Raw genomic sequence first — 27336 nt, 5'->3', positions numbered from 1 at the left:
TGTAGCATCCTTGTCATTTTAACATCACGAAGTTCATACTTCAAACTTATTTTCTGACCAATGCTATTAATGGTATACAATCCAACTAGGGCATCATACATCCTCTTTGAAGAATACAAGACTGAAACATATGGGATCAAATGATCTCTGATGGATTCCACAATAATCCTCATGGCTATGATTTCATTCTTTTTGTATCTCTTTTTCCCTTCATCATCCTGTGGTTCAATAACCTTGCCTTTCACACGATCCAAAACATCATTTCCTGCAAGAATGAGATCAATCCTTGTCTTCCATGCCCTGCAATTTGTAGCACCTTCCAACATTTTTTTGTCTTGGTATAAGAACCCATGGTCACAGATATGGTCAAACAATTAGCTTGTGGAAGTGGATTTCTTTAAGAGTGATCCCAATGCTCTTTTTCCTTCACCAAATCTTTGATACCATGTTGATTTTTATAGTGCAATTAAAACAAGCACAAATTCTTTGTCAGATAATTAATTCCAATGATACAATTACTTCATTAGTACATTCCAGATCATAAAGCAATTACACTTCAGAAAAATTTCAACCATAGATGCAATAGGGAAGTAGAGATCACAGTAAAACAATGATGCACAAGAGACACAAAAATTTATCATGGGAAAACCCAAATGAGGAAAAAACATAGAAAATCTTTTCTTAGGAGAAATTGTCCAGCTCAATCAATATGTCATCTGATTTTCCAGTCAAAATATCATTCCATTGACCAAACCAAATTCTAAGTCAAACCAATCAAAGGAAAAAGAAAAGTCAAACTTATGCTCACAAGCCAAATATGGTCAAAGAGGCCAAAATTTGGCCTGCTGCTGCTCCTGACCAATTGAGGTCAAAGGGGCCAAATTTTGGCCTTGTTGCTCCACAGAAGATTCGGTCAAATAGGAATATTTGACCTGCAGTCAAAGAGAATCAACACAGAAAGTCAACACCCAGAAAATCAGCCTAGAAACTCAGCCAACTTCTTCAGTCAAAGATGCCAAAATATTCACTCTAAAGGGCAGTCAAAGATTCAGTCAACGCATCCCAAAAATAATCAAATTCAATGTTGGTCAAAGCTCACAAGTCAAAGTCAATGTTTGCTAGTCAAGCTTCAGATTTTTTCCTCCTTCGCAAGTGTGAACAAAAGATCAGATTTGCGTAAGAGAAGTCAAGGTTGATGATGCCAAATGATGATGTCTCTTTGTCAATTTATACGTGTCTTATCAAGTCGGTTTTGACCAAGGGTCAAACCCCTTGCCTTGGTGGGGTTGACCTGTCTGGTTTGGAGCCTACATGAAGAATAAAATATTCATTTAATTCCTCACTAGGCCTCTAGTGGAAGGGAAGTTTGTGAGTACCGACATAAGTTGGGGGTGATGGAAAATCCCTTCCTTGCTAGTAGGGAGTGTTGAAGCTTGTGGTAGCTTCGCAAGGTCCTCTGCATAGGCTTGTTGTCTTAGCATCTGGAAGATGATTTATTGCCTTTTTAGGTGCTTGGTAGAATAAGTGATTTATGTCTTCTTTCCTAAGTCTAACTTAGGAAAATTACAATAATTAAATTCAATTAATTATCATGGACTATTAATTCATTTTCTAAGGATAAATAATTTAATTATTTAAGTGACTTAGAAGTAATCTCAACCATTGATCTCCAAGATCTTCTAGAATGGAGACTAGGGTTAGGGATTTGGGCTTAATGAAGATTATAAAAGAAGCCTAGCAAAGAGGTGAAGACACAAGAAAACAAGAGAGTGAGAGGCAACTACATCATTTTTGGAAAAGTGATTTTCTCAAGAACGAGAGAGTGAGAGGCAACTACATCATTTTTGGAAAAGTGATTTTCTCAAGAACGAGAGAGTGAATTCTCTAGAGCATGAGGCTCAGTTTGACCGAGGAGAAGAAAAATGAATACAGGGAAATTTCGGGGTTTTTCCAAGAGGCTGATTTGCCAAGAATTGGATAGGCCAAATTGCTAAAGTGAGAAGGAGGCGCAATTGTTGGGGAGGCCAATTTGCCAAGGCTGAGTTGTGAGTGCACAAAGGCCGAGTGAGAGCTAGGCACAGAGGCTGATTGTTTGGTGAGAGGTGGGTTGATTTTCTTTAAGCTGAATTTCTTCAGAAGTCAATTTTTAGTTGCCTGATTTTCCTTGGCCCAAATTATTCTAGTGGGGTCGAGTTGCAAGTTCCAGTCACTAAATTTTTCTATGTAAATTCCTTGTGGGTTGAAACCCTAATTTTCCAATTTAATAAATGCAAAGAATTGTTGTGGGTGAATTATTTCTATTGCAATGTGTGACTAATCTCTCTAATTTATTTCCGCTACATATGTTTCTATATGCTAAAATACCAATGATTTTATTTTTTGGTAATTCGAGATTTATTTTCTTAATTAAATAAATTATTGGGAATAAATAATTGTTGTGAGAAAATAAATATGGGCTAGTATTAGGAGATTTAACAAACCCTTTCCATTTCTCTTCCAATACTCAAACCAAAGATGTATAGCCCTTTAAGGCTTGACGTATAGAAGGTCCTCAGATTTCGTGCCCACACTCTCTAGCCTCCTCATAGGCTAAATCTTGTTCAACTAATTACATCCTTTACAATGCTCCCATCAGTTAGGGGCACTAAGCGACAAGTTGATGACAACATTTCTTTTACCTCCATGTCGGTGTGGACCAGAGGGACTCTTACCCACCACCAATGGGTGACCCCTATAATAGAATTTTTCTCCTAGATTTATCTTCAGCCGACAGTCAATAACCCCTTGCAGCCACCAGATAGCTCGATGTGCCACCATTCTTTGCCACCTAAGCCAACCATTGTGTTCCCTCGCCCACCTGTTATGATCGTATGTTTGAAGGTGGGCCTTCCAACCTCGAAGATATGGCTTTTCATTGTGTAATTGGGTGTTTATGCTTGCTTTTCTTGTACACATCTCTACATGGATTAGTGGGGGGGATTCGACAGAAAGAATGGGCTTGGATTGTACCCTTGTTCCCTTGTCCCAACTTGATGGTTAATCTTGTATCATAGTCTCGTGGATCTCCTCTATTGGCTACTAGATTTAGGAGTGGCACTGCATGGGAAACCCTGATTTTGGTTGTGTGGTCTCGCTTTCTGAAACCATATATCTCACTTCCCTCTGCTCATTATAACCCCTTTTCACAACTTTTCCCATCTGGGTCCACATTTGTCCATAGTGTCCACAAGGTGTTAGTCTCCCCCTCCCCTCGTCCACACTTTGGGTCAGGCCAGGAACAATGCCTCGGAGGTTGATGCAGCTAAAGAGAAAGTTAAAATCATAATTTGTCCACTTAAAACATGAAATGTACCACAAAATGCAAAAGATGGTTGGGAAATAAAAATTCTGCACATGAGCAAAAGCCAAACATGAGCTCTACCCCTTATCACTATGGTCGTCACCCTGCTTCCTAGGGCCCCTATGAGTGCCCCCTCTATCATTTAGGAACCCATGGTTTTCCCAACTTGGTGAGCGATGAACTGCCTAACCTTAAGGGGGTAATCATTGCTTTATCATACACATCATGCTCTCATTCCCTAGAGCCCTGAGTAGTTAAAAGAAAAAAAAAATCAATAAAAGGCAAAAGGCATATGAAGAAAGGTGGAAAAACAAAGGTTAGGGTACCTCATGCACCATGATTGCTCCCTCCTACATCCATACGCCTAATGTGTGAGCCTCCCTCATTATAGCTACCCTTGTACCATGACGTGTGGCTTGGATCCTTCCTTGTTGCCCCACTTTGTTCCACCATCATTTCACATGACACCCACCATTTGATGGATGTACCATGAACATGTTACTCCCTTACAGGTTGAAACCACCTAATAGGGTCCTTTATTAACCTCTCTTGTCGAGCTTGGTGACACCTATACACTCTAAAGCCCATTTGGAAAGACCTGCCACTATGAAGTGTCCACTTTTTCCCTTGGTTAGCAAGCTTATTTACTCAATTACACTAATGGATTATTGTGCTAGAAGGTGAGGAGACGCATTGGATCTTACACAAGATTACAGGTGGGTTTCCATTTGGACTTAGTCTCCCTATACGGGGTCTAAGCCCTCCAAAGGGTCATAATGGCACTTGTAGGGTGAGTGTTGAGAGCCATGGGCCTCCACTATAGCAAAGCCTTGATTGCCATGCCATGGGCTTCTTCAGCACCACACATTGCTTGTTCATGCCCTATAGCCTTATAGAGATGAGGATGCACTTGGACCACGTTGCCCAGCTGACCACACATTTGCACCTGACACTTAGTAACTGATCCAAGGCCCAGATGGGGTTTTGTCTCATCCAGAGAGACACAAGAGGGCACATGTCATCATTCTAGCCTTTATTGATGGAGCATCGACATGTTTGATCCAATTGTAGACCCATGAGACCATTTCTTATGCCCAAGAGGCACCTTGGAGCACCACTTCATGTTTTGCTTGAAGATCAAGGGGCCACCTTTTTTACCATTATTTATGGAGATCCATCACTCATCATGGCGTTTAAGGAGTTTATTAGGCCTTCCATGGCCTTCTTTTGACATTATTTTACCATTTTCAGACTAATTTGGATGGCTCAGTTAGCACATTTGAGCTATTTGGTGGGCTTGTCACCAATAGGGTTGTTATTTACACATTAAAGTATTTTTAGGCGCTTTATTAACCTAATTAGATCATTCAAACTTATGAGAGGCTCATATAAATTGAGGAGAGCCTCATTTTGTAAGTCATCATCACTTGAATTTGGGATATCTCTCTCTAAAGAATTCGTACCTACAACAATGGAATGATTTGGATAAGTAAATGTATTTTGATGTGTGGAAAAATTTCGTTATCTCTCTTGGAGTTTATTGCTGGAAAGATCTTAGATGGATATACTCTTCTTTCTCTTGTAAGTGCAATATAATGCTATATTTCCATTTTAATGGATGTCTAATGCATGGAATTATTTTCTTATGGTGAAATAATGTGCCCTAATTAATGCAAATTAGTGGAATCATCAAAACTATTGGATATTTTTGCATGTGTTACTCATTGGACAAAGAATGAATGAATGTTCCTAGAGAATTTTTTGCATATGCATCCTCAAAACTCCATAGTAATTGCCATCAAAGTATAAAAGTCTAAAGTTGTCGTGTAGTTGCATCCATAGAAAGTGAAGTTGCTTCCTTAGGCCCTTGAAGAGAAAAGTTCTCAAATCTTGATCATTTTGACTCCAATCTTCCCAATAGCTAGGCACTAGTCCTAGATCCATGGTGATCAACCTACAACCATTTCCTTCCTCCTTTAATTTTTGGTCTCTCACTTGTGTGGCCTTGCTAGGGCATCATGCGAAATCTCTTAGAAGGGTGATCTTTCAATTCCACTTGAACCAATCTTTGCGTTGGTGTTCCTTCTAGAGATCCTCAAGGTTTCACAGCATTTCAATGGTTCATTTATGAGAAAAGTCAAACCCTAGCTTGGACTCTGAAGACCCATCTTTGATGTCAGAGTGAGAGGCTTCCTTGAGGTTGTCTTTCATTAAAGCTTGATCTTTTCCAACCCTTTCTTAGTCCTACCTTGACCTAGTGTCCTCCTAGGAGGTCTCCCTTTCATGATCAATCCTTAAAACCTAGGTCTCATGTGGACCATCCTGGGTCTCTCAAGTTAAGCAGCACTTATCATAGAAGAAATTGTTTACATCAAAGAGCTTGTTGAGAGGTCCTATTTTATCTTGGAGATCTTGACTCTAGATGCATCTAAATTCTCATATCATCACAAATCCCTAGGTCTTGATTTTCTCTCTTTAACTCTTTCTTGGAGAGCCATGAAGCTTCATTGAAGCAAGTGAGCCTCATATTGAGCCTCTCCTTTGAATGGACCTTGGAAATCACATCATACCTTGGCATTGATCCTACCATTCAAGTGATTTCCCCTATACTGAGACTCCTCCCATTGTTGACAGTCCGTAAAGAGCAAGGGACACTGACTAAGGTGACAGTGGGTCTTTGTCCCATTGTTGTCATTTGGTCTAGTAGTTGTCCCTTAGGTACCCCTCCTAGAACCCCTGCTAGATTGTGTGGCAACAGGGACCATTCCCCCTCCCTAGAGACCTTGGAGACATCGCCAAATCAATTCCCTTACTAGTAGGCCAAATTGGCAGATACATCCAAACGTGTCACAAAGAACATATTGTTGACACCTTTCATTTCCAAATCTTTTATAACAAAACAGTCCTATAACACCAAACATTTCATTTTCTTTAATCAAGGCAAACGAAGCACAACAAAAGAGAGAAACTATATTTTTTTGTTGACTTGTGTGAATTAGAAAGCATAAAACACCCAAAAAATACTAAAAACAACTTTTAAATTGTGTTTAGTCATAAAACAACTTAAATTGCTTGAAGTACCAATGGTTATAAGTTTCTGCGTCTTTTCTTTAGATCTGCATTGGGTCGTGTCTCCAGACTCCAACATAGTACTTATTTCCTGCATCGTTTCCACTTTGTTAAGGCAGTTTTAGAGTTTTAGATTGTTGTTTTCTATACCTTAATGACAGGTTACAAACAGAACAACAATCTTTACCTATCAATCAGACGAATCCCTTCACACCAAGATAATTGAAAAAAGTCTCAGACTGAAAGATACATAACATTGCCTCCACTCCTGAAAAGATGCTTTGTCCTCAAAGCATACGTAACGACAGATGTTGTTGACGAAATACTTCAGTCTCCCAAGAAGCTTCTTCTTCTGGTAAGTCCTTCCACTTGATTAGGTATTCTTTGATTACTCGAGATCGCAATTTCTTTTCCCTGATGGAGATGATGCCTTTTGGTTCGAGAATGACCCTTCCTTCGTCATCTAACGATGGAAGTGTTGTTTGTGCTAATTGATGTTCACCAAGTGCTTTTTTAAGGCAAGATACATGGAAACGTTGTGGACACAACTTTTATCAAGAAGGTTTAAACGGTATGCTACTTGACTGATCTTTTTGTTGATTTGGTATGGCCCATAAAACTTTGGTGCTAATTTGTTTTTTCCTTTTTGTTTTAAGGATAACTGTTTGTACGGTTGGAGTTTAACAAATACCCAATCTCCAACTTCAAATTCTCTCTCGGTTCTATTTCGGTCAGCTTGCTGCTTCATACGATTCCTTGCAATATTTAGATTTTCTTTGAGAGTTTGGACGACTTTTTGGGTTTCTTCTAACTCGTTTTTAGCAGTTGGCAGCTTTGTCTCCATGATAGCAAAGTCCTTCGATTTCGTAGGTTCGTAACCGTACAGAGCTTGAAAAGGAGTCATTTTCGCTGATGTGTGGTAAGCTAAGTAACCGGATTCGTTCTATAGGCCCCACGAATCCGAATCTGTCGTGTCTGACACGATTTTCTCGAAATTCGTGTCCAAAAACCATGACACGTCGTGTCCTATTTTGACATGTCGAATCCCCCAGCGTGTCACGATTTTGGCAATCATGTCCTGTTTTCCAGGACTCGTTAGGCAGAAAAAGTGACCTGTGCGAGTATGAAAATGCCACATTTGGTCATTACAGCCACGCATATTTTCATTTGGCAAGCGTTTTGTGAGTTGTTGGCAAGTGGAGAAGGGTTTGCAACAAGGAGTTAAGGGAGTAGAGCATTCGGCAAGGAGATTCAAGCACCAGGTAAGTGCATTTCAACTCCATTTTTTTGCATTTCTTACAGCAATTTGTATATGATTTTTTGTTTACAAATTTGTGCATTTTTTGTTCATTTCATTTACAGTATTCATAGCTCAATCAAAGGCAACAATTAGGGGGCAAAGGAAGGGCAAGAATGTCATGGGTGGAGATGCCCCTCCTCCCCAATATCATCAGAGTCTGCTGCAAGTAATGTTGAGGGAAGAGGAGGACCTAAAGACAATGATAAATATCCATTGTGGAAATATGTCACAAGAGAGGATGGGACAAACTCCAAGGGAAAGGGAGGAGGCAATGTGCAATGGAAATGCAGCTTTTGTCACATTTCTTTCAAAAGCACATATTACCGTGTGAAAGCACATTTGTTGGCTTTACCGGGTTGTGGGATTGGAGCTTGTAAAGTTGTTTCTTTACAAAGGAGAAAAGAATTGGAAAATGAGTCCAATGTTGGTATGGAACATGTGGCTTCAAAATCAAGAAAACCCAAGAATGAAGACCCCCTTCCATTTTTGAGGAAAGCCACCACCAAATTTCCATTTGACAGTTCTACTTCTACTGGGGGACAAACAGCTAAAAGAAGAGCACTTGGTCCAATGGACAAAATTTTCAAAAAAGAAAGACAAGAAGAGCTTGATCTCACCATTGCCTTCTTCTTCTATCAAAACTTCATATCATTTAATGTTGCACGCTAACCTCTATTTATTGAGATGTGCCGAGCTCTAACTCAAGGGGCTCCTGCAGGGTATGTGCTTCCTGGGTCAGAGAAGCTGAGAACCACATTGTTGACAAAGGCAAAAAAAGAGGTGCAAAAAATGCTTGAGACTATTGTAGCATCATGGCCAACATCTGGGGTTAGCATTGTTTCTGATGGATGGACAGATCCAGCACGACACCCAATCATCAACTTCATGGTGTCTTCCTTGAGTGGTCCAGTTTTCATGAAAGCAGTGGATACACTTGGCGAATACAAGGATGCACAATTTATTGGTGAGTTATTTATTAAAGTTATTGAAAATGTAGGAGTTGATTATTGTGTGCAAATCATTACAGATAATGCACCTGTTTGCAAGGTTGTTGGCATGATTGTGGAAGCTAAATATCCACAAGTGTTTTGGACACCTTGCATTGTCCATGCATTGAACTTAGCACTGAAATCCATTGCTTCTGATGTGCTCTGGATTGGAAGCATTATTGAGGATGCAAGACATATCCGTAACTTTGTGCAAAATCATACAAATGTCCTCACTATCTACAAGGAGTACACCAATCTATCATTGTTGAAGATTGCTGATACACGGTTTGCCTCTTCATTCATGATGTTGAAGAGGTTGAGGGAGGTCAAGGCCACTCTTGGGGCCATGGTTATTTCTGAGTTTTGGTCTTTTTGGAGAAAGACAGATCAAGTAGCCTCTAAAAGAGTGAAGGACACAATGCTAGATGATGCTTGGTGGGAGAGGGTAGATCTAATTATTCGGATCATGGACCCTATCATTTCTTTGCTTCGATTTGCAGATACAGACAAAGCCATCCTAGGAGAGGTTTATGAGGGATGGGATTCCATGATTGAGTCTGTGAGGAGCATTATTCTACAGAGTGAGTGCCCCGAGTATGAGACATCACCAGAGGCCTTCTATGATACTATACATAATATTCTTGTCAGCAGATGGGGCAAGAATTGTACACCTTTACATTGTTTGGCTCACTCATTGAACCCCAAATACTACAGCCATGAGTGGCTGAATGGTGGACCTTCCTGCAGATTCCCTCCTCACATGGATGGTGAAATCTCACAGGGGAGGAAAGAGGCATTCAGGCGGATTTTTCAGGATAGTGCATTGCTTGCTGAGGTGGAGGATGCCTTTACAGAGTTTTCCACTGGCAGTGGTCGATTTGGAGGTTATGATGTGATTAGAGACAGGGGGCTAAGACGCCCTATTCTTGGTGGGCAAATCATGGGGCAACAAGCCCTCCTCTTCAGCAGTTAGCCATGAGGCTCCTCTCTCAAGTGACTTCATCCTCTTGTTGCGAGAGGAATTGGAGCACATATGGGAATTTGTATAGTGTGAAGAAGAGCAGGCTTGAGCAGTCCAGGGCAGAGACAATGGTGTATGTGCACACCAACTTTCGTCTTATTTACAGGCAGAGGAAAGAGTGGTTGAGGGGAAAGACAAAGATGTGGGATGTCTTCCCTGATGATATGGGTCTAGACACCAGTGTTGAGTTGGCATTGGCCAACATGGATCTCAATGATCCAGTGCTAGAGCCTGTTAGATTTGATGACTTAGAGGGGTCATCCTCCACACTAGCAGATGCAGAGGCGACTATGGATACAGGGGAGGAGGAGGATGCAGAGGAGAGCAGTGGGGACCATGATGATGAGGATATTGATGCTAATTCTAATGTTGATGATGAGGATTGATGCCTTGAGGCTTGTATACCTGTAGTTGTTTTATATTTTCTATTTCTATTTGCCATTGTCATTGCACCAGCACTACCTATGTAACACATTTTGATTTGATGACTTAATGAGAAAACTACAGTTGTCAGTGTGTTTATCTACTATCTTGTAGTTGTAAGTTGTCTTTCAGTTATGAATTATGAATCATGATTTATGTGACCAATACCACTAACATGTATTTGAATTTTGTATGTACTATGCATGCTATAGATGAAGATCTATGTTTGAAATCAATAAATTTGTATCATTAATTAAAATTTGTGTAAGAAATATCTAATTTTTATATATATATATATATACTTTTAATAAAATAATATACAACGAATCCTACATGTCCTGTTCGTATATATATATATATATATATATATATATATATATATATATATAATAATAATAAAATAATATACAACGAATCCTACATGTCCTGTTCCGAGGGGTCGATGTGTCCAAATCCGACACCACGAATCCCGAATCCTACGAATCCCAAATCCTTGTGTCAGGTGACTTAGGTGGTAAGTGGAATTGTACCACCATTCAGCGAGATGTAACCATTGAACCCAATTATTTTGTTTGTTTGTGGCGTAACAACGTAGGGGCATAACAACGTAGGTAAGCTTCCAAACATTTATTGACAACCTTTGTTTGACCATCTGTTTGAGGGTGGTAAGCACAACTCATGTTGAGGTAGGTTCCTATATGATTGAATAATTCCTTCCAAATGTATTTGAATTTTGTATGTACTATGCATGCTATAGATGAAGATCTATGTTCGAAATCAATAAATTTGTATCATTAATTAAAATTTGTGTAAGAAATATCTAATTTTTAATATATATATATATATATATATATATATATTTAATAAAATAATATACAATGAATCCTACATGTCCTGTTCCGGGGGGTCAATGTGTCCAAATCCGACACCAGGAATCCTGAATCCTACAAATCCCAAATCCCCGTGTCAGGTGACTTAGGTGGTAAGTGGAATTGTACCACCATTCAGTGAGATGTAACCATTGAACCCAATTATTTTGTTTGTTTGTGGCGCAACAACGTAGGTAAGCTTCCAAACATTTATTGACAACCTCTGTTTGGCCATCTGTTTGAGGGTGGTAAGCACAACTCATGTTGAGGTAGGTTCCTATATGATTGAATAATTCCTTCCAAAATCACCCTTAAATTTGGCATCTCTATTGCTCACAATGACCTTGGGAAATCCATGTAATTTGTAAACATTTTTGCAAAATGTTTCAGCGATTTGTTTTGCTAAGTCTGATTTCCTCATCGCAATAAAGTGAGCATACTTGGTGAGTCTGTCGACTACTACAAGAATTTTATCTTTACCATTAGACACAGGTAAACCTTCAATAAAGTCCATTGATATTTCCTCCCATTTCTGATTTGGAATGTTTAAGGGATGAAGTAGTCCGGGTGTCATAATATTTTCATTTTTATTCCTCTGGCATTTATCGCATTCGGCTACATATTTTTAAATATCATTGCTCATTCCCTTCCAAAAGAATGACTAGTGTGCGTTGTAGTAGGTTTTAAAGTATCCTACATGTCCGGCTGACAGTGAATCATGCGACTCTTTGAGAACCTTGGCTTTAAATTTGGAATCTACATTCAGATAAATTCTTCCCTTGTACCATAGAGTATCGTTCTTCCATTCAACTTTTGAATTATAAGGATGATTATTGGTTATAGCACTTGTTTCTGGATTTTTTGCATATTCACTTGAAATTTCATTAAGCCATTTGGGAACAACCATTGACACAGCGAGTAACGATGATTCTTCGTCTTTCCTCGACAAGGCATCAGCTACTATGTTTTCTTTCCCTTTCTTGTGTAATATATCAATGTCAAAGGTAGCGAATTTTTCTATCCATTTTTGTTGTTCTTTAGATAGCGTTTTCTATTGGAGGAGATGCTGAAGATTATTATGATTTGTTCGTATTAAGAACTTACTTCCTAGGAGATATTGTCTCCATTTGGCTAATGCATGCATAATAGCAAGCATTTCCTTGTTGTATGTAGACTTGAGAGGTTCGTGCTTATTGAGTTTTCTGCTTTCAAACGCGATTGGATGACCATCCTGCATTAGTACTGCTCCTATGTCAAAACCCAAGGCATCACATTCAATTACAAATGGTTTTGAGAAGTTTGCAATTGCCAATACAGGGGCATTAGACATAACTTCTTTCAAGTCTTCAAAACACTTTTCTGCTTCATCATTCCATTGAAATGAGTTCTTCCTTAAAAGGTTTGACAGGGGTGCGGTTATATGGGCATAATTTTTAATAAATCTTCAATAATACTCGGTTAATCCTAGGAATCATCTTAGCCTGGAGATATTAACTGGTTTGGGACATTCCCTTATAGCCTTGATTTTATTAGGATCCACTTTTACTCCTTCATGGGATATTTTGTGTCTAAGATATTCTACTTCTTCCTTCCCAAAGGTGCATTTGGTCTTCTTGGCATAGAGCAGATGCTCTTCCAATAAAGTAAGAACTTTCTCCAAATGTTGTAGGTGCTCCTTCCAAGTTTTACTATAAATTAAAATGTCATCAAAGAACACTAACACGAACTTCCTTGGATATGGACGGAATAAACCGTTCATAGTAGCTTGGAATGTTGTTGGTGCATTGGTTAACCCAAAAGGCACTACTTTAAATTCGTAGTGACCTTCATGTGTTCGGAACGCAATTTTTGGTATGTCTTCCAACCTTATTCTGATTTGATAATACCCTCACCTTAAGTCCAATTTCGAGAAATATTTAGCACCATGTAGTTCATCCAACATTTCATCGATGAAGGGTATTGGGAACTTGTTTTTAATTGCTATTTTGTTTAGTCCTCGATAATCGATGCATAACCTGAACGATCCATCTTTCTTCCACACCAATACAATTGGAGCAGCGTACAGACTTTTACTTTTTGAGATGATGCCACACTTTAAAAGATCTTGGATTAATCTCTCAATTTCCATTTTTTGAGGATGTGGATATCGATACGGTTTGATGTTGACAGGATTTGATCCTGCTTTGACTTTTGTTGTATGCTAAGTTTCTCTATTAGGAGGCATTTTCATGGGCAAGTCTTGGAACACTTTTTCATGCTTCTGAATTAGCTCTTGTACTTCTGGTGCTTCTTCGTTGATCAATTTTGAAGTTAACATTTCTAATTGGTGACATTTTACTACATAGGCTAGTGCTCCTCTTCGAATCATTTTCATCATTTGGGATGATGATACGATTTGATTCTCAGGTGCTTGCAACCCATATTATTTGTATTTCTGCCCTTCCCATTTAAATTTTATAAATTGCTTTTGATGATTGATAGAGTAAGTACTGAGGGTTTGTAACTATTGGATACCTAAGACCACATCCACTTTATGAAAATTTCTAAATTGAAATTCTACTACTGCAACAACTGATTTATTTCACCTACTTATTATTCTCAATAAGTTATTCACGAAATCCCTTCAACAAACATTAAAATAAATTCTACTGCAGTACAATTACCCAGAGAAAAATACATGCACAAGAACCAATCACATCAACACAGTTATTTTTGGAGAATTTTCCCTAGAAAAACCCAATGTGGGAAAACTGGTGCAGCAAATGAGGCCTTTATTAATCTTCAACAACAATTGCTTTTACAATGAATGATTTTATAGAGAAACTGAAAGAAAACACCTAAGACTTTCCCTTTGAGACCTTCTGACACTTTGGAGACCTTGCTCCCACTTTTGTGTCACCCCTGCGTCACTCTGCGTGGCCCAGCGTAGCTCTGCATCCCTCTACGTCAGCCTGCGTAATCTCTGCGTCTCTCCTCTGGACTGTGTCTCCCACTGTCCCTGCGTCACCTCCTCCTCAGTCATTACCTGCTGCTAATGCCCTCCTCTTCCTCCACCCTGCAACTCTCCCTCTGAAATTGATCTCCTCTACTTGAGATTGATTTTCCTTGAGATACTGAGTATCTTCCAGTGTGTCTCCAAATGATCCTCAAGCCTTCTCTTATACTTTTCCTGTTGACGAATCAACAGCAGAGATTAAGTCCCTAATCAACGGCTAAGATTAAAATAGACTTGATCCTCGTCATTTATAACTTTCTCACCCATTTTATATTAATACACATTAATAATTTTAATTTTCCTAAGTTTAGACTTAGGAATCCCATTAAAAATATTAATTATTTTAATATATCTCCATCTGGGTGGAATTTCCCCAAACGATTTTTGGTTCTTGGAGATCTCATGTGCTTTAGCCTCTCCACTAATTTTCATGGCTAGAGCACATCCGATGCTACCAAAAATCAATACTCCCTCTTAGCGAGGAATGTGCTCTAGTAATGCTTCACTATAGAAACATCACACTGATCTTCCGCATCAGTACCTATGTTGATGCTTGACCTACTGCCTCACATCCCCTGCACTGTTGCTTCCTGTACTGTTGCCCATGACACTGCCACTGTCACTACTGCACTTGTACTGCATCTCCCTCTCAACATGCTGCATCATGCTGCCCATAACACTGCCACTACTAACTGTTGCACTGCAACTCCTGACACTTATCCATTTCTGCTATTGAAATGGATTCTTTACCATCCCCATCTTCTCCTTGAAATAAACGAACTTTGTTCTTCCCAGAGCCTTGGTGAGGATGTTTGCCACATGTTCTCCTGTAGGAGTGTATCTCAACTGTACTACTCCTCGTTGGATATAGTCTCTGACAAAGTGACACATGATATAAATGTGCTTCGACCGATCATGAAATACTAGATTCTCAGAGAGCTTGATGCAACTCTGATTATCACACATGATCCTGGTCGCTTCCATCCTTCTCTTGAATAGATTCACAAGCAATTTCCTAAGCCATATGGCATCGCACGAAGTTGTGCTAGCTGCCATATATTCTGCTTCAGCAGAGCACAGAGCCACAGATTTTTGTTTCCTACTACTCTAGGAGGTCATTCTTGATCCAATGTTGAAATAGTACCCAGTTGCACTTTCCCGATCTACTGAACTTCCAGCCCAATCTGTGTCAGTGAACCCACTCAGCTTGATGTCATTGCCTCTGGTGTACAATAGTCCATGCTCGACTGTTCCTTGTATATACCTGAGAACATGTTTGGTTGTTGCCCAGTGTGCCCTCTTAGGTTCCACCATGAACTGATTGAGGGTGTTGACAGCGTAACAAATGTCTGGCCTAGTATTGACTAGATACATCAAGGACCTTATAAGCTGCATGTACAAGGTGGTATCAACGTCTTTATCTTCTGATACATCAATCTTCTTCCAATTGGTGATCATTGGAGTAGCCATAGGTCTACAGTCCTGCATCCTGAATCTCTTCAATATTTTTGTAGCATATCTCCCTTGTCCAAGGAAGATCTCACCCTTCTGCTGCCAAACTTCCAACCCCAGGAAATAATGCATCTATCCCAAATCCTTCATGTTGAATTCTATGGTTAGGTTCTTCTTGCAATCTTTGATGAGCCTAGATGATCCTATCAGGAAGATATCATCCACATATAACACTAGGATTAGAGGCTCATTCTCTACGACCAGATAGTAGAGATTAGGGTCTGCGTCACTCTTGACGAACCCCATATTCTGCAAGTAACCATCAATTTGACCGTACATGCCCTAGATGCCTGTTTAAGCCCATACAAGGCTTTCTTTAATGTACATACATGAGATTTCGTCTCATGTGTCTCAAAACTTTCTGGTTGTTCAATGTATACTTCCTCTTCTATTACCCCGTTCAAGAATGTCGTCTTGACATCCATCTGATGAATCTCCCATCCCATCTGTGCTGCAAGAGATATCACGATTCTAATAGAAGTATACCTAGCTACTATGGCGAAGGTTTTTTCGTTGTCTATCCCTTCCTTCTGAGCATACCCCTTAGCCACAAACCTAGCTTTGTATTTCTCCACACTATCGTCTGCAGCATATTTGACCTTGTAGATCCATCTCGAACCTACCACAGCTATGTCCTGAGGCCTAGGTACCACTTCCTAGACATCATTGACCATTATCGAGTTGTATTCCTCCGCCATAGCATGCCACCCATACTTGATGCTGAACGGCCTCCTGAAAACTAGAAGGTTCCCCAACCTTAGCTACTAAGGCCTAGTATCTATCTGGCTGTCTTCGCTACCTTTTACTATTCATGGGTGCAACAATGAAGTCTTTTGCATCCGGTAGAGTCAGTCAGAGTTCCCGGCTTGTTTTTCCATTGGTAGTAGGCACATCTATCAGCTCTTCCTCTTCCTGAGATTCCTCCTGTTTTGAAGCTTTATCTTCAGGAGAATTTCTGGTACTAGTTTCCGCTGGTTGAAGTGGTTTGACCAACGGCTCGTCTTTCGACTACTCCTCGGAAGGCATTTCTCGGGATTTCCTGAAAGCTCTATCATTCATGAACTTTACATCCTACCAAGCTACTACCTTCCTACTCCCTGGAAGATAGACTCTATATGCCTTAGCATTCTCACTATATCCCACAAGATATCCTTTCTCAGTAGTTTGATCTAATTTCTTCCTCTTCTCCTCGAATATACAACAATACGCTAAACTACCAAATATCCTGAAATGACTGACTTCAGGTGTCTTCCCGGTGAAGACTTTATCTGGAGTGATTTTGCCAAATTCCCTATGAGGAGTCTTGTTCTGGACATAAACTGTTGTGTTGCATGCTTCTGCCCACAGGAAATTAGGCATATCTTGCTCATACAGCATTGCCTTAGTTGCTTCCACTATAGTCTTGTTTTTCCTTTCTGCTACTCCATTTTGCTTCGGATTATAGGGAGTTGTCCACTCTCTTCTGATGCCTTCCTTAGCACAAAAATCAGTGAAGTCCTTGTCAACATACTCTCCACCATTGTCTGAGCGCAGCATTTTTATCTTCTTTCCTGTCAGATTCTCCACTAAAGCCTTGAACTCTTTGAATCGATCAAAAACCTCATCCTTGGTTTTCAGAAAGTAGATCCAAGTCTTCCTGGAATGGTCATCAATGAAGGTGACGAAGTATTCGGCACCACTAAGAGCTTTTGTGGACATCAGTCCGTAGATGTCTAAGTGTATCAATCCTAGCACACTCTTAGCCCTATTGTTACTTCTGAAAAACGTTGCTTTGGCATACTTGCCCAGAGTGCACCCCTGCATACATCATCTCGTTCAGTACTAAGATCTGGAACTCCTAATACTGTTTTCCTAAGAATTCTCAAAGCCCCATGGTGTAAGTGTCCCATCCTCCTGTGCCATAGTTCATTCAAATATTTGTCTCCATTACTTCCTATCAGTGTCATTGGTGATTCTAGCTGCAACATGTACAACCTGTTACTTCTGATTCCAATCTGGGCCTTCTTTTTCCAACTCGGGGGTTTTACGTATACTTTCTCCTTAATAAAGAAAATGTCATAGCCCTTGTTTTGAAGTTGAGATACGGAAAGTAAGTTCATCCCCAATCCTGGCACATTGCTTGCTCGAAGCCACTCTCCTGCTTCAGTTTGAAAAACTATAGTACCTCTTCCTACTACAGTACACTTTGCCTTATTCCCCATGGTGATCTGAAAATTCATTCTTTCTTCCCGGTAATCTGAAAAACATTCTTGTATTCCTGTCATATGCCAAAAAGCTCCACTGTCTATATACCAAACCCCCGAGGAGGCAGAGCTTGCTAAGCAAGCGACTTCTTCTTCCAATCTAGAACCTAACATAGAATAATCGTAATTTACGTCCCTTGTGCATTCTTCTGGAAATCTGCGCGAATCCCCTTAAATGGATTCCTATGCATCATGCTCTTGACCCATAATCAATTTTCCTCTCCTGTTGTCGGATCTCTATTATGATACCATGTGAAAATTTCTAAACTGAAATTCTACTACTACAACAACTGTTTTATTTCACCTACTTATTATTCGCTAAGTTATTTACGAAATCCCTTTAACAAATATTAAAATAAACTCTATTGCAGTTATCACACAATTACCCAAAGAAAAATACATGCACAAGAACCAATCACATCAACACAGTTATTTTTGGACAATTGTCCCCCGGAAAAACCCAATGTGGGAAAACCAGTGCAGCAGATGAGGGCTTTATTAATCTTCAAAGCAATTGCTTTTACAAGGAATGATTTTATATCGAAACTAAAAGAAAACACCTGAGACTTTCCCTTTGAGACCTTCTGCCACTTTGAAGACGCTGCTCCCACTTCTGTGTCACCCCTACGTCACTCTATGTGGCCCAGCGTGTCTCTGAGTGGCTCTGTGTCCCTCTGCGTCAGCTTGCATAACTTCTACATCTCTCCTCTAGATTACGTCTCTCTATGCACTGTCTCCCACTGTTCCTGAGTCACCTCCTCCTTAGTCACTACTTGCTACTGATGCCCTCCTCTTCCTCCACCCTACAACTCCCCCTCTGAAATCAACACACTCCGATGCTACCAAAAATCAACACACTCCTCCTAATGGTACCGTGTTGAATGGAGATTCTAAATTAAAGTCTTGAATTTGCAATTTGACTTTATGACATTTCCCTACTTTTTCAATTTTCTTACCGTCAGCTACCATAACCTTCATGTTGGGTATTGGAAATGTGAAAATGTTGAGTCTTTTCGCCATGGTTGAGTCCAAAAAATTGTGGGTGCTACCAGTATAGATGAGAACCATTACATTGTTCTTCTTGATATGTCCTTTTAATTTTAATGTTTGGGGTTGTGATATACCTGTCATAGTCGATAATGATACTTCCGGAATGCTCTCATCATATAGTTCTGGAGAGAATTCTGGGGCATCTTCGATTTCTTCTATGTCTGATTCATCATTCTCTGAATCATTAGTTGCTTCACATTTATATAGGTTCTTGGTCTCTTTTCCTTTAGCAAACCTATGTTTAAGAACCCATTTTTCACCACAATGTTTGCATTTGCCCTCTTTCATCCTTTGCATTTATGTTAGTTTTTTCTCCTTCACGAAGATGTGGTGGAACATATTTTGTGTTATCCATGTTCGCAGACTAGGGAAATCTTCGTCTCGAATATATTCTTTCAGCCTTTGACCACAACATCTTTTCAAATTTCTTTTCAGCAGCTTTTGCTTTTTGTTTTGCTACTTCTATCAATGTAATGTCATGAAGCTCAAGTTTTGCTTGTAGACGGGGTTTAAGTCCCGAGGTGTACGATTGAATGAGACGAGTTGCTAATAATCCAGGTACTCGTGTTGCTAAAGTCTTCCATTCTCGAGTGTATTCATCCGCATCTCCTGTTTGTCGCAATCTAGTAAGTGTTGAGAAGAACTCTTCTTCCTTGACACCTTGGAAACCTTTTAAAGAATGCATCCTTAAATTTCCTCCAACTAATAGCAAGTGTCGTCTTCTTCCACCACATATACCAATTATATGCTTCCCCTTCCATTTTCGTGGAAGAATGCACGATCTTTTCGTCACCATTGTCAATATCGTAAATCTCGAAATATTATTCTGCTTTATTGAGCCAAGCAACGTTGCATTTTTCGTTATCATCGAATTTGGCTAGCTCGATTTTTGCATTTCGTTGATATGTCGCTATCGGCAGAGCGAAAAAGGAGTATTGATTTGAAAATGACATATTGGTGTATGGATTCCACAACTACTTATTTTGAAAATTCGTGTTTCTATTTTCTTGATTAAGCATGGAAGATGTCTGCGGAGACTTGGGTTTCTCATGTGTGTCTGATGATTTTGACGAATCAAAAGAATTGAGATGTTGAGTAGCCTCATTATTCTAGAGCATTTGATCGGGTGTAATCTTCAGGCTGGTACAAATACAACCCAACATCACCATAGCTTGATCCACCTTAACTGAATGGTCTACCCAGTGTTGCGAAAATCGCGATTTTTTGACTCAGCCAATATTATCACCCGATTTTTACAAAGTTTTTTATTTTCGAAAAAACCGCTGAAAAAATCAGGATTTTCTCCAAAAAATCGCAATTCGAACGGGAAAAATCATGACCCTTCGGGACAGCACATTTTATAAGCAAATTGATGAGTTTATTTCTCATTTTTAGCAAACAGCAGACTGTTTGAGAGCCGAGAAGGAGAGGAAGGCGTCTACTAGAGCAAAGGAGGAGACAAACGGGAGATTTTAGCATCCCAAGCAAGAGAACTTCGTGTTTGAACCAAATTTCTTTGGCAAACCATAGTTTCCAGGTATGGGCACCAAATTTGGGCATTTTGTTTTGGTTTTTTCTTGTTTTTGCTTGGGTTTCTATAACCCATTGATTATCAATGCTTTTTGAGTGGATTTGATAGTGTTTTTCTTCATTTTTGTTGCATAGAGTGGAGAGGGTTCATTTTGGTCAAAAATGCAAAAACTTGATTGTTAGATTTATTAGTTTAATTTTTTCTTGTGCTTTATTTTTTGCATCATTTTTTATTGGGTTTGAATGTGCATTTTTTCTTTTATTGTTGGATTTAGTTGAGGTTTTTTTTTTGTTTGTCAAAAATTCAATGTGTTGTATCATGTATGTAATTTTTTTTTTTTAACTTGCAATTCTTATTGTGCTATAGGTTCAACTTCAAACTTCATCTTATATTAAAACTCAAGAGTTCAACCAAGTTACAAACATGCCAAGGAAATTAGACCCTCTATGGGAATTTGGTGAACCTGATGGAGGGCTTGATTGAATAAACTTGTCTTGCAAGTTGTGTGGGCAGCATATGTCAGGGGGGTTTATAGATTGAAGTATCACCTTGTACAAATCCCTGGACGTGATGTAGGGCCTTGCACCAATACAAATGCAAAAATCATCTGAAGAGCCATGAGATCATTGGAAGAATTAGAGCAAGACAAAGTGATCAAAGCAGATCTGAAGAAGCAACTAGCAGGGAGTGTGTTAGAATGTGAATATGGAAGTGGCACTAGTTCTACTTCAGCATCAATGTCTACAACCAACCCTGTAGCTACCTCATCATTTTTTGTTCCTAAAACCGCGGCTCGTTCACAACCATCTATCACTTCAATGCTTAAAAAAAAGAGAAAGAACAAGCTGACAAGTTGTTGGGCAAGTTTCTCCTTTGGAGTGATATTCCTTTCAGCGTTGCAAGGAATAATCCATTTTTCCAGCCTGTTGTTGATGCTATTGCAATTGTTGGCCCAGGGTACAAAATCCCTTCTTATGATGACTTTAGAGACTGCATTCTTCAAGATGAAAAGGTTGACTGCACCAAACAATTGGAGGAGTTTAGGGCATCATGGGCACAAACAGGATGCACTGTGATGTTAGATGGTTGGACCGACCAAAAGGGGAGAATCCCTATAAACTTCTTGGTTAATTCTCCCAAGGGGAAAATGTTTATGAAATATGTTGATGCATCTTCACATATCAAAGATGCAAAATTATTATGTGATTTGCTATATGTGTTTATTTTGGAGATGGGTGCAGAACATGTTGTCCAAGCCATAATGGACAATGCTGCAAATTATGTTGCTGGCAAGATGCTTATGGAGAGGCATCGATGCTTATGGAGAGGCATCCTACTTTATTTTGGACACCTTGTGCTGCACATTGTATTGATTTGATGTTGAAGGACATGGGAAAATTTTCTTTTGTCAAAGATATTGTTGACTTATCAAAAAGAATTACAAAATTTATATATAATCATGCATCTGTGCTTATAGCTTGATGAGAAAATTCACCAACAACAAGGAGTTGGTGCACCCCGCCATTACACAGTTTGCCACCAGTTTCATATCTCGTCAATCCCTCTTGAATTCTATGTGGGATGCAAAGAGAATGTTTCTTTCAGATGAGTGGCGTGCTTTGACATTTAGCTGCAAACCAGAGGGAGAGGCCATATGCAAATTAGTTTCATACAAGGAAAACTTTTGGGCGGTAGTGCAAGAGGTGTGCAGCGTTACTGAACCTTTGGTAAAAGTTCTTCGATTAGTTGATTGTGAGAATCCCGCAATGGGCTATTTGTGTGAGGCCATGGACAGGGCCAAAGAATCCATTCGAGCCTACTATGATGATAAGGGAGATGAGGGGTTTCAGAAACAACTCCTCCTATGGGAAGTGATTGATGAATGATGGAACAATACACTCCATCGTCCAATTCATGCTGCAGGGATCTACCCGAACCCCGCATTTTCTTACCCATGTGGGTTCTTATTTGATGTTGAGATCATGGATGGATTCTTAACCTGTGTTCAGAGGATGGTGCAATCTCCAGCAGAACGTGCAGAAATCTCCAAAGAAATAGAGATATACAGAATGGCAAGTGGCACATTTAGCTTTGAGATGGTTGTGGTTGATAGGAAGACTAAAATGCCAGGTATTTTTTAGTTTGTTTCAAATTTCATTGTCTCTTCAAGTTCATAACTTCATACTTTGCTTCAACTTTCAAATTTCATTTTTTTCTTATGTTTATCTTATTTGTAATTTTGTTGTAGATGCATGGTGGACTCGCTATGGTGCCAGAGTACCCCATCTGCGAAAGCTTGCCATTCAAATCCTCAGCCAAACATGTAGCTCCTCAAGATGCGAGCGCAACTGGAGTGTATTTGAAAAAATACATAACAAGAAGCGTAACAGGTTAAACTTAAAACTTAAAATATTCCAAATTTCAAATTAATTTTTCGAATTCATTAAATAATATATTTTTTTTAATTATTATTTTATGATCTTTGTACAGGTTGGAGTCCCAGTGACTTAATGACATGGTCTATGTGTACTACAATCTTCGATTGTGGGTGAGGCAACTTGAGAGGATACCTGATATGGAGGCCATCTCATTGGATGGGATTGACACCACTGTTGCATGGACAGTTGAGGCCGAATGGCCTCTCATGGAGTCTGTCGATGATTGGTTAGAGCAGGAGGTAGTGAAAGGCATAGAGGAGGAGGAGGAGGAGCAATAGGAGGAGAAGGTGACTCCACCTACCCAGGCTACCCTTGCCACCAGTAGAGGACGTGGTCTACCTCCTGTAGCTCCTAGTTCTGCAGCTTCTAGAGCACAGCAAAGTCCACTACCAACTCCATCGGTATCTACATCTAGAGGGAAAAGGAAATCTATCGCATTTTCTCGCAAGAGGGGCAGAGGAAATCAGTAGTATTAGTTATTTGGTTCATTTCATTGTATATGACATTATGACTCATGATATGAGATACATTATTATATTTTTTGTACATATTTTGAGGCTAAGTTGGGACTCGAGTCAGGACTTACTATTCAGGACATAATTCATTATTATGTGTGATGTAGCATTAGAAATGATATTACACATCTTAGATATTAGTTCTTTTATCATATTTATGTGTCAATGTATTTATTTTATGTTGTAGATGCTTTAGATATTAAAAAAATTGAAAACAAATGGATATTTTTGGCTTGGATGTTCTGCTCTGAGTATTTAATATGCAAAGCTAGATCTGATCCTTCAACTTGTCCTGATGATGAACCACACTGGTTGGTTCGAAACACGTCGACAAATGAAATTTCATGTGATAGCCGTTGGATGTTCTGCTCTGAGTATTTAATATGCAAAGCTAGATCTGATTCTTCAACTTGTCCTGATGATGAACCACACTGGTTGGTTCGAAACGCGTCGACAAATGAAATTTCATGTGATTTACGCCGAAGAATCTCTCAAAAATTTGATATGGATCACAGAAGCCTCAATTCAACAATTGATGAAGTCATTGAGCGGGTCTGAGGTGGATTATATCTATCTATCTTAACTCTTTTTCTTAACGTGATCCTAATTTTTTTTTAAATTGAATTTTTTTTTAATAAATTGTTTTTTTATATAATTAAATTAAATTAATAAATTTAATTATATAATGAAATTATTTTTATAACATAAAAATAGTTTTTTTTTAAATAATTAATTAATTTAATTATATAATGAAAACATTTTTATAACATATAGTTAGTTTTTTATAATCATAATAATAAGTTATATAACTATATTATTATATGACTTAATTATATAACTATATTATTATATACCCTATGACTTATTAAACGGGAGTGGAAAGGAGCGGAAATGTGGAATTAACGAGCTAGATTGTGTTAAACGGGAGCATTTGTCGAAGGTATGTTGGTTTACGAAATGGTAAATGAGGGAAGAAGACAACAGCTGATGTGGGGAGTAGGATTGGTCGGGGAACAAGTGTGGCTGATGAGCGGTGAGGCACGGGGCGGAAATGAGAATGAGGCGGAGTGATGGCAAACAACAAACAAGAGGGGTGTTGATGCAGAATGGAATAGCAAATTCAGGAATCATTGCAGCGGATAGTGACAACGGTAGCTGCGGACTAGAGGAGGATGGATGGCACACAAAGAGCGGGGAAGACAACAGAAGATGCGGCAGGATGGGCGCAGACAGGGAGGCAACGAGAGACGCGGAGGGACACAGTGGTGAAAAAATGACGGGGAGAGCAGCGTGGAAGGGGTCGGGGAACAAACGGAGCGGGAACAGAGTGACAAAAGCGGAGCAGGGGTCTGAAGCACCGAAACACCGAAGCTCTAATACCAAATGGCGCAGAAAAACCCAAGCGTTTAACAGAAAAATGATTGATATATATTATTAATGAATAGATGTCGTTACAATTGGTTTTATACTGCCTCGGTGCCTCTTGGTGAATGGTCATGATCTGTCACAGATTATGCCCTTTTGCCTAATTTAACTAATTATTACAAATATTAATTAATTTAACATAACATTCATGACCAATCCCACCACCACCCAATGGAAAAATCTACAGTTTCAAAAACTCTAATGTCCGGAGCCATTCAAATTTCCACTTCCCATAACAAAGAATGATATCATGCCACTAAGGTCCTCCAAGCAAACAAATTCTCTTTCCTTACTCAATGGAGCCTTGCGAGTCACCCTACACCCAAAATCCAAGAATCCCCCATTCAATTCTCCTCCCAAGGCCTTGCTTTGCTGCCTTCCATTAAAGCAATCATAGACCACATTTCCAATATCTTAGCCAAAAAGAATGTTATATCTTTCTTCAAGTCTCTCAAGGCCTTTAAACAATAATTTACAAGTGTTAAAGATAAATCCAATCCTCTTCATTGTTAAGGTCTCTACCAAATTCCTTGTTTCTGGGGAAAATCCTACATAGGTCAAACTAGCTAGTACATCCAAATCCCCATCTCAAGACTCAAAGAACATATTCTTAGCACCTTTCATGAATGCATTTCCAAATCTGCTATAGGAAAACAATGCTATAACACCAAACATCTCATTTGCTTTAATCAAACCAAAATCTGTGTGTCAACACCCCATTATTCATCACATCATAAAGGAGGATAGAAGAAAACTTGATAAGTCTTTAAGGGCCATCGAGATAAGTCTATTTTCAACACATTAACAGAGTAGAAATGGAGAATTCACCGGAAGAATAAATGTCCTCATCTTCCTCTTCTATGTCCTCAAGGGCGCCAATCCCAAAACCTGTAGCAGTTTTTCCAGCTGCGAATTCAAAAGAAAGAAATGAGTGAGTCTCACAATTTAAAAAGCTTTATAGTTTAATGCTTGGCAGAATTAAAGAGATATCGGAAGCCTCTTCTTCTGATACCAAATTATGTATAATGTTGAAGCCCAGACTCCAAACAGACAACGTGCATAAGTGGCAATGTTAGAAAACTTCCAAGCAAAATATTTAATAATTATCATCCATACCATTTGGCCTGAAGAGGTTTTCATGCAATTGACCAGTTTTCTTCAGCCCTCTTTCTTTGTCTTTAGACATGTGCATATACTTCCTTTCTGCAAAACAGAATATTATGAATCAATGTTGAAAAGAAAAAAAAAGCTAGAGGAGCAAAGAGAACAAAATAAATAAATAAACACAACGTTTTATATGTGCACAAGCAGTTTACAGACTATTAAAGATGCATAGCATTAAGTAATTGAATGCCAGGAAACACTGAAGATACATTCATAGAGAACGAACACAATAAATGCTAATCCAAGTAGGAATGCAGAAACTATACAATATTTCCTTTTCAGATCTACATCCTTGAGGCATAAATCAAGTTATGAAAAGAAACATGGACAATGGCACGCCATGAACTGCTCTAGTGACTTATAATTTGAAGGACCTGGTAACCAACAATATTATCATCCAGAACTCAGAAAAGAAACCTAAGAGTCAATTTATACTTAGATGGAAATATGACAAACCTCTAAATTCAGGGGCATTTTTGAATGGATCGTAACCGAGCCCATATAGATCGTTCTTTGGATGGATGACAAAGACCTGCAATCACATAGAAGAGGAATAAATTATAAAGTTGGGAACCTGAGCAGCCAGTATGCAGAGATACCAGAGGAAACCATGCTGCTTATACAAAATAAGACTACAAAAAGGATTCAAACAAATAAAACTGTAATCTCTAGTCTGGCAAAACGTAGTCAATAAAGATGAAAGCATTATCTGTTTTCATATCCCATGGGAGATCAGGGCAGCAAGATAAAAATCATGAAAGATTAAAGAATGAATTCATCAAGCAAGAATGCAGTGGCAATAAAACAATATCTCATGGTAAAATTTTAAAAGTGCATTTTGTTATCATGTGTTCTCATTCAAAGAAAAGATCTAAAATTTTACTTTAGAATTGATTCATGCAGTATAAGTCAGAGATGATGCTAGGGTGTATGTCACATGATGTCATCCAAAGATATTCAAATTTCAGACATTGCTGTTCTCTGAATATTATAGAACAAGGTTTAGATGTCAACGCAATTTCCAACTAGTTTCCTGATATTGAATTCAGTATGAAAGGAACATAATGTTACAATTTGTTAAAATTGGAAACTAGGGCCAAAGTCCACATGGGTCATCTTATCTATGACAGCTGATATTTTTCTTGGATTCCTCTCTCCGAGAGGTGTAGGATTGATCTAAAGATCAACTGATTCTGACATGTACAAATGAAGTTATGAATTTATTTTGATTATGGTCAAATTGTCAAGGTCGGCCAGCAAACTCACGTAGGCTCAGAAGCCCAACAATCACGTCTATTCATCCTCAACGTTGCATATAAATAGAAGGTGACTTAGTCTCATTTGGACACTCATCTCCACACTTCTCTCTCTCTCTCCTCGTTGATTGGGACGGATTTTTGGGCCTCTCTCTCTCCACATATCCGAAATTTCAAGACAGTTTGACCAAGTGTT

The 27336-nt window shown here is 39.0% G+C and overlaps 1 protein-coding gene across 6 annotated transcripts in view; it reads right to left on the bottom strand.

The window, feature by feature from the left end:
- TGH (SWAP (Suppressor-of-White-APricot)/surp domain-containing protein) overlaps positions 1–27336 on the bottom strand; it is a 302427-nt gene that overhangs the window by 128192 nt on the left and 146899 nt on the right. For all 6 annotated transcript variants that reach the window (XM_089445357.1, XM_089445358.1, XM_089445360.1 and 3 more), the window contains exons 9-11: positions 26341–26416; positions 25837–25923; positions 25549–25626 (exon numbers count right to left, since the gene is read on the bottom strand). In XM_089445357.1, the coding sequence (XP_089301483.1) occupies positions 25549–25626; positions 25837–25923; positions 26341–26416 (241 nt within the window). The remainder of the gene's footprint in view (positions 1–25548; positions 25627–25836; positions 25924–26340; positions 26417–27336) is intronic.

This window comes from Pinus tabuliformis, chromosome 9, assembly GCF_031772625.1.
Source record: "Pinus tabuliformis cultivar Carrire ecotype Pingquan chromosome 9, CPIR1, whole genome shotgun sequence".
Classification (NCBI taxonomy): Eukaryota; Viridiplantae; Streptophyta; class Pinopsida; order Pinales; family Pinaceae; genus Pinus; species Pinus tabuliformis.
The sequence above is the reverse complement of the archived record's forward strand: the minus strand, read 5'-3'. Positions and strand labels throughout refer to the sequence as shown.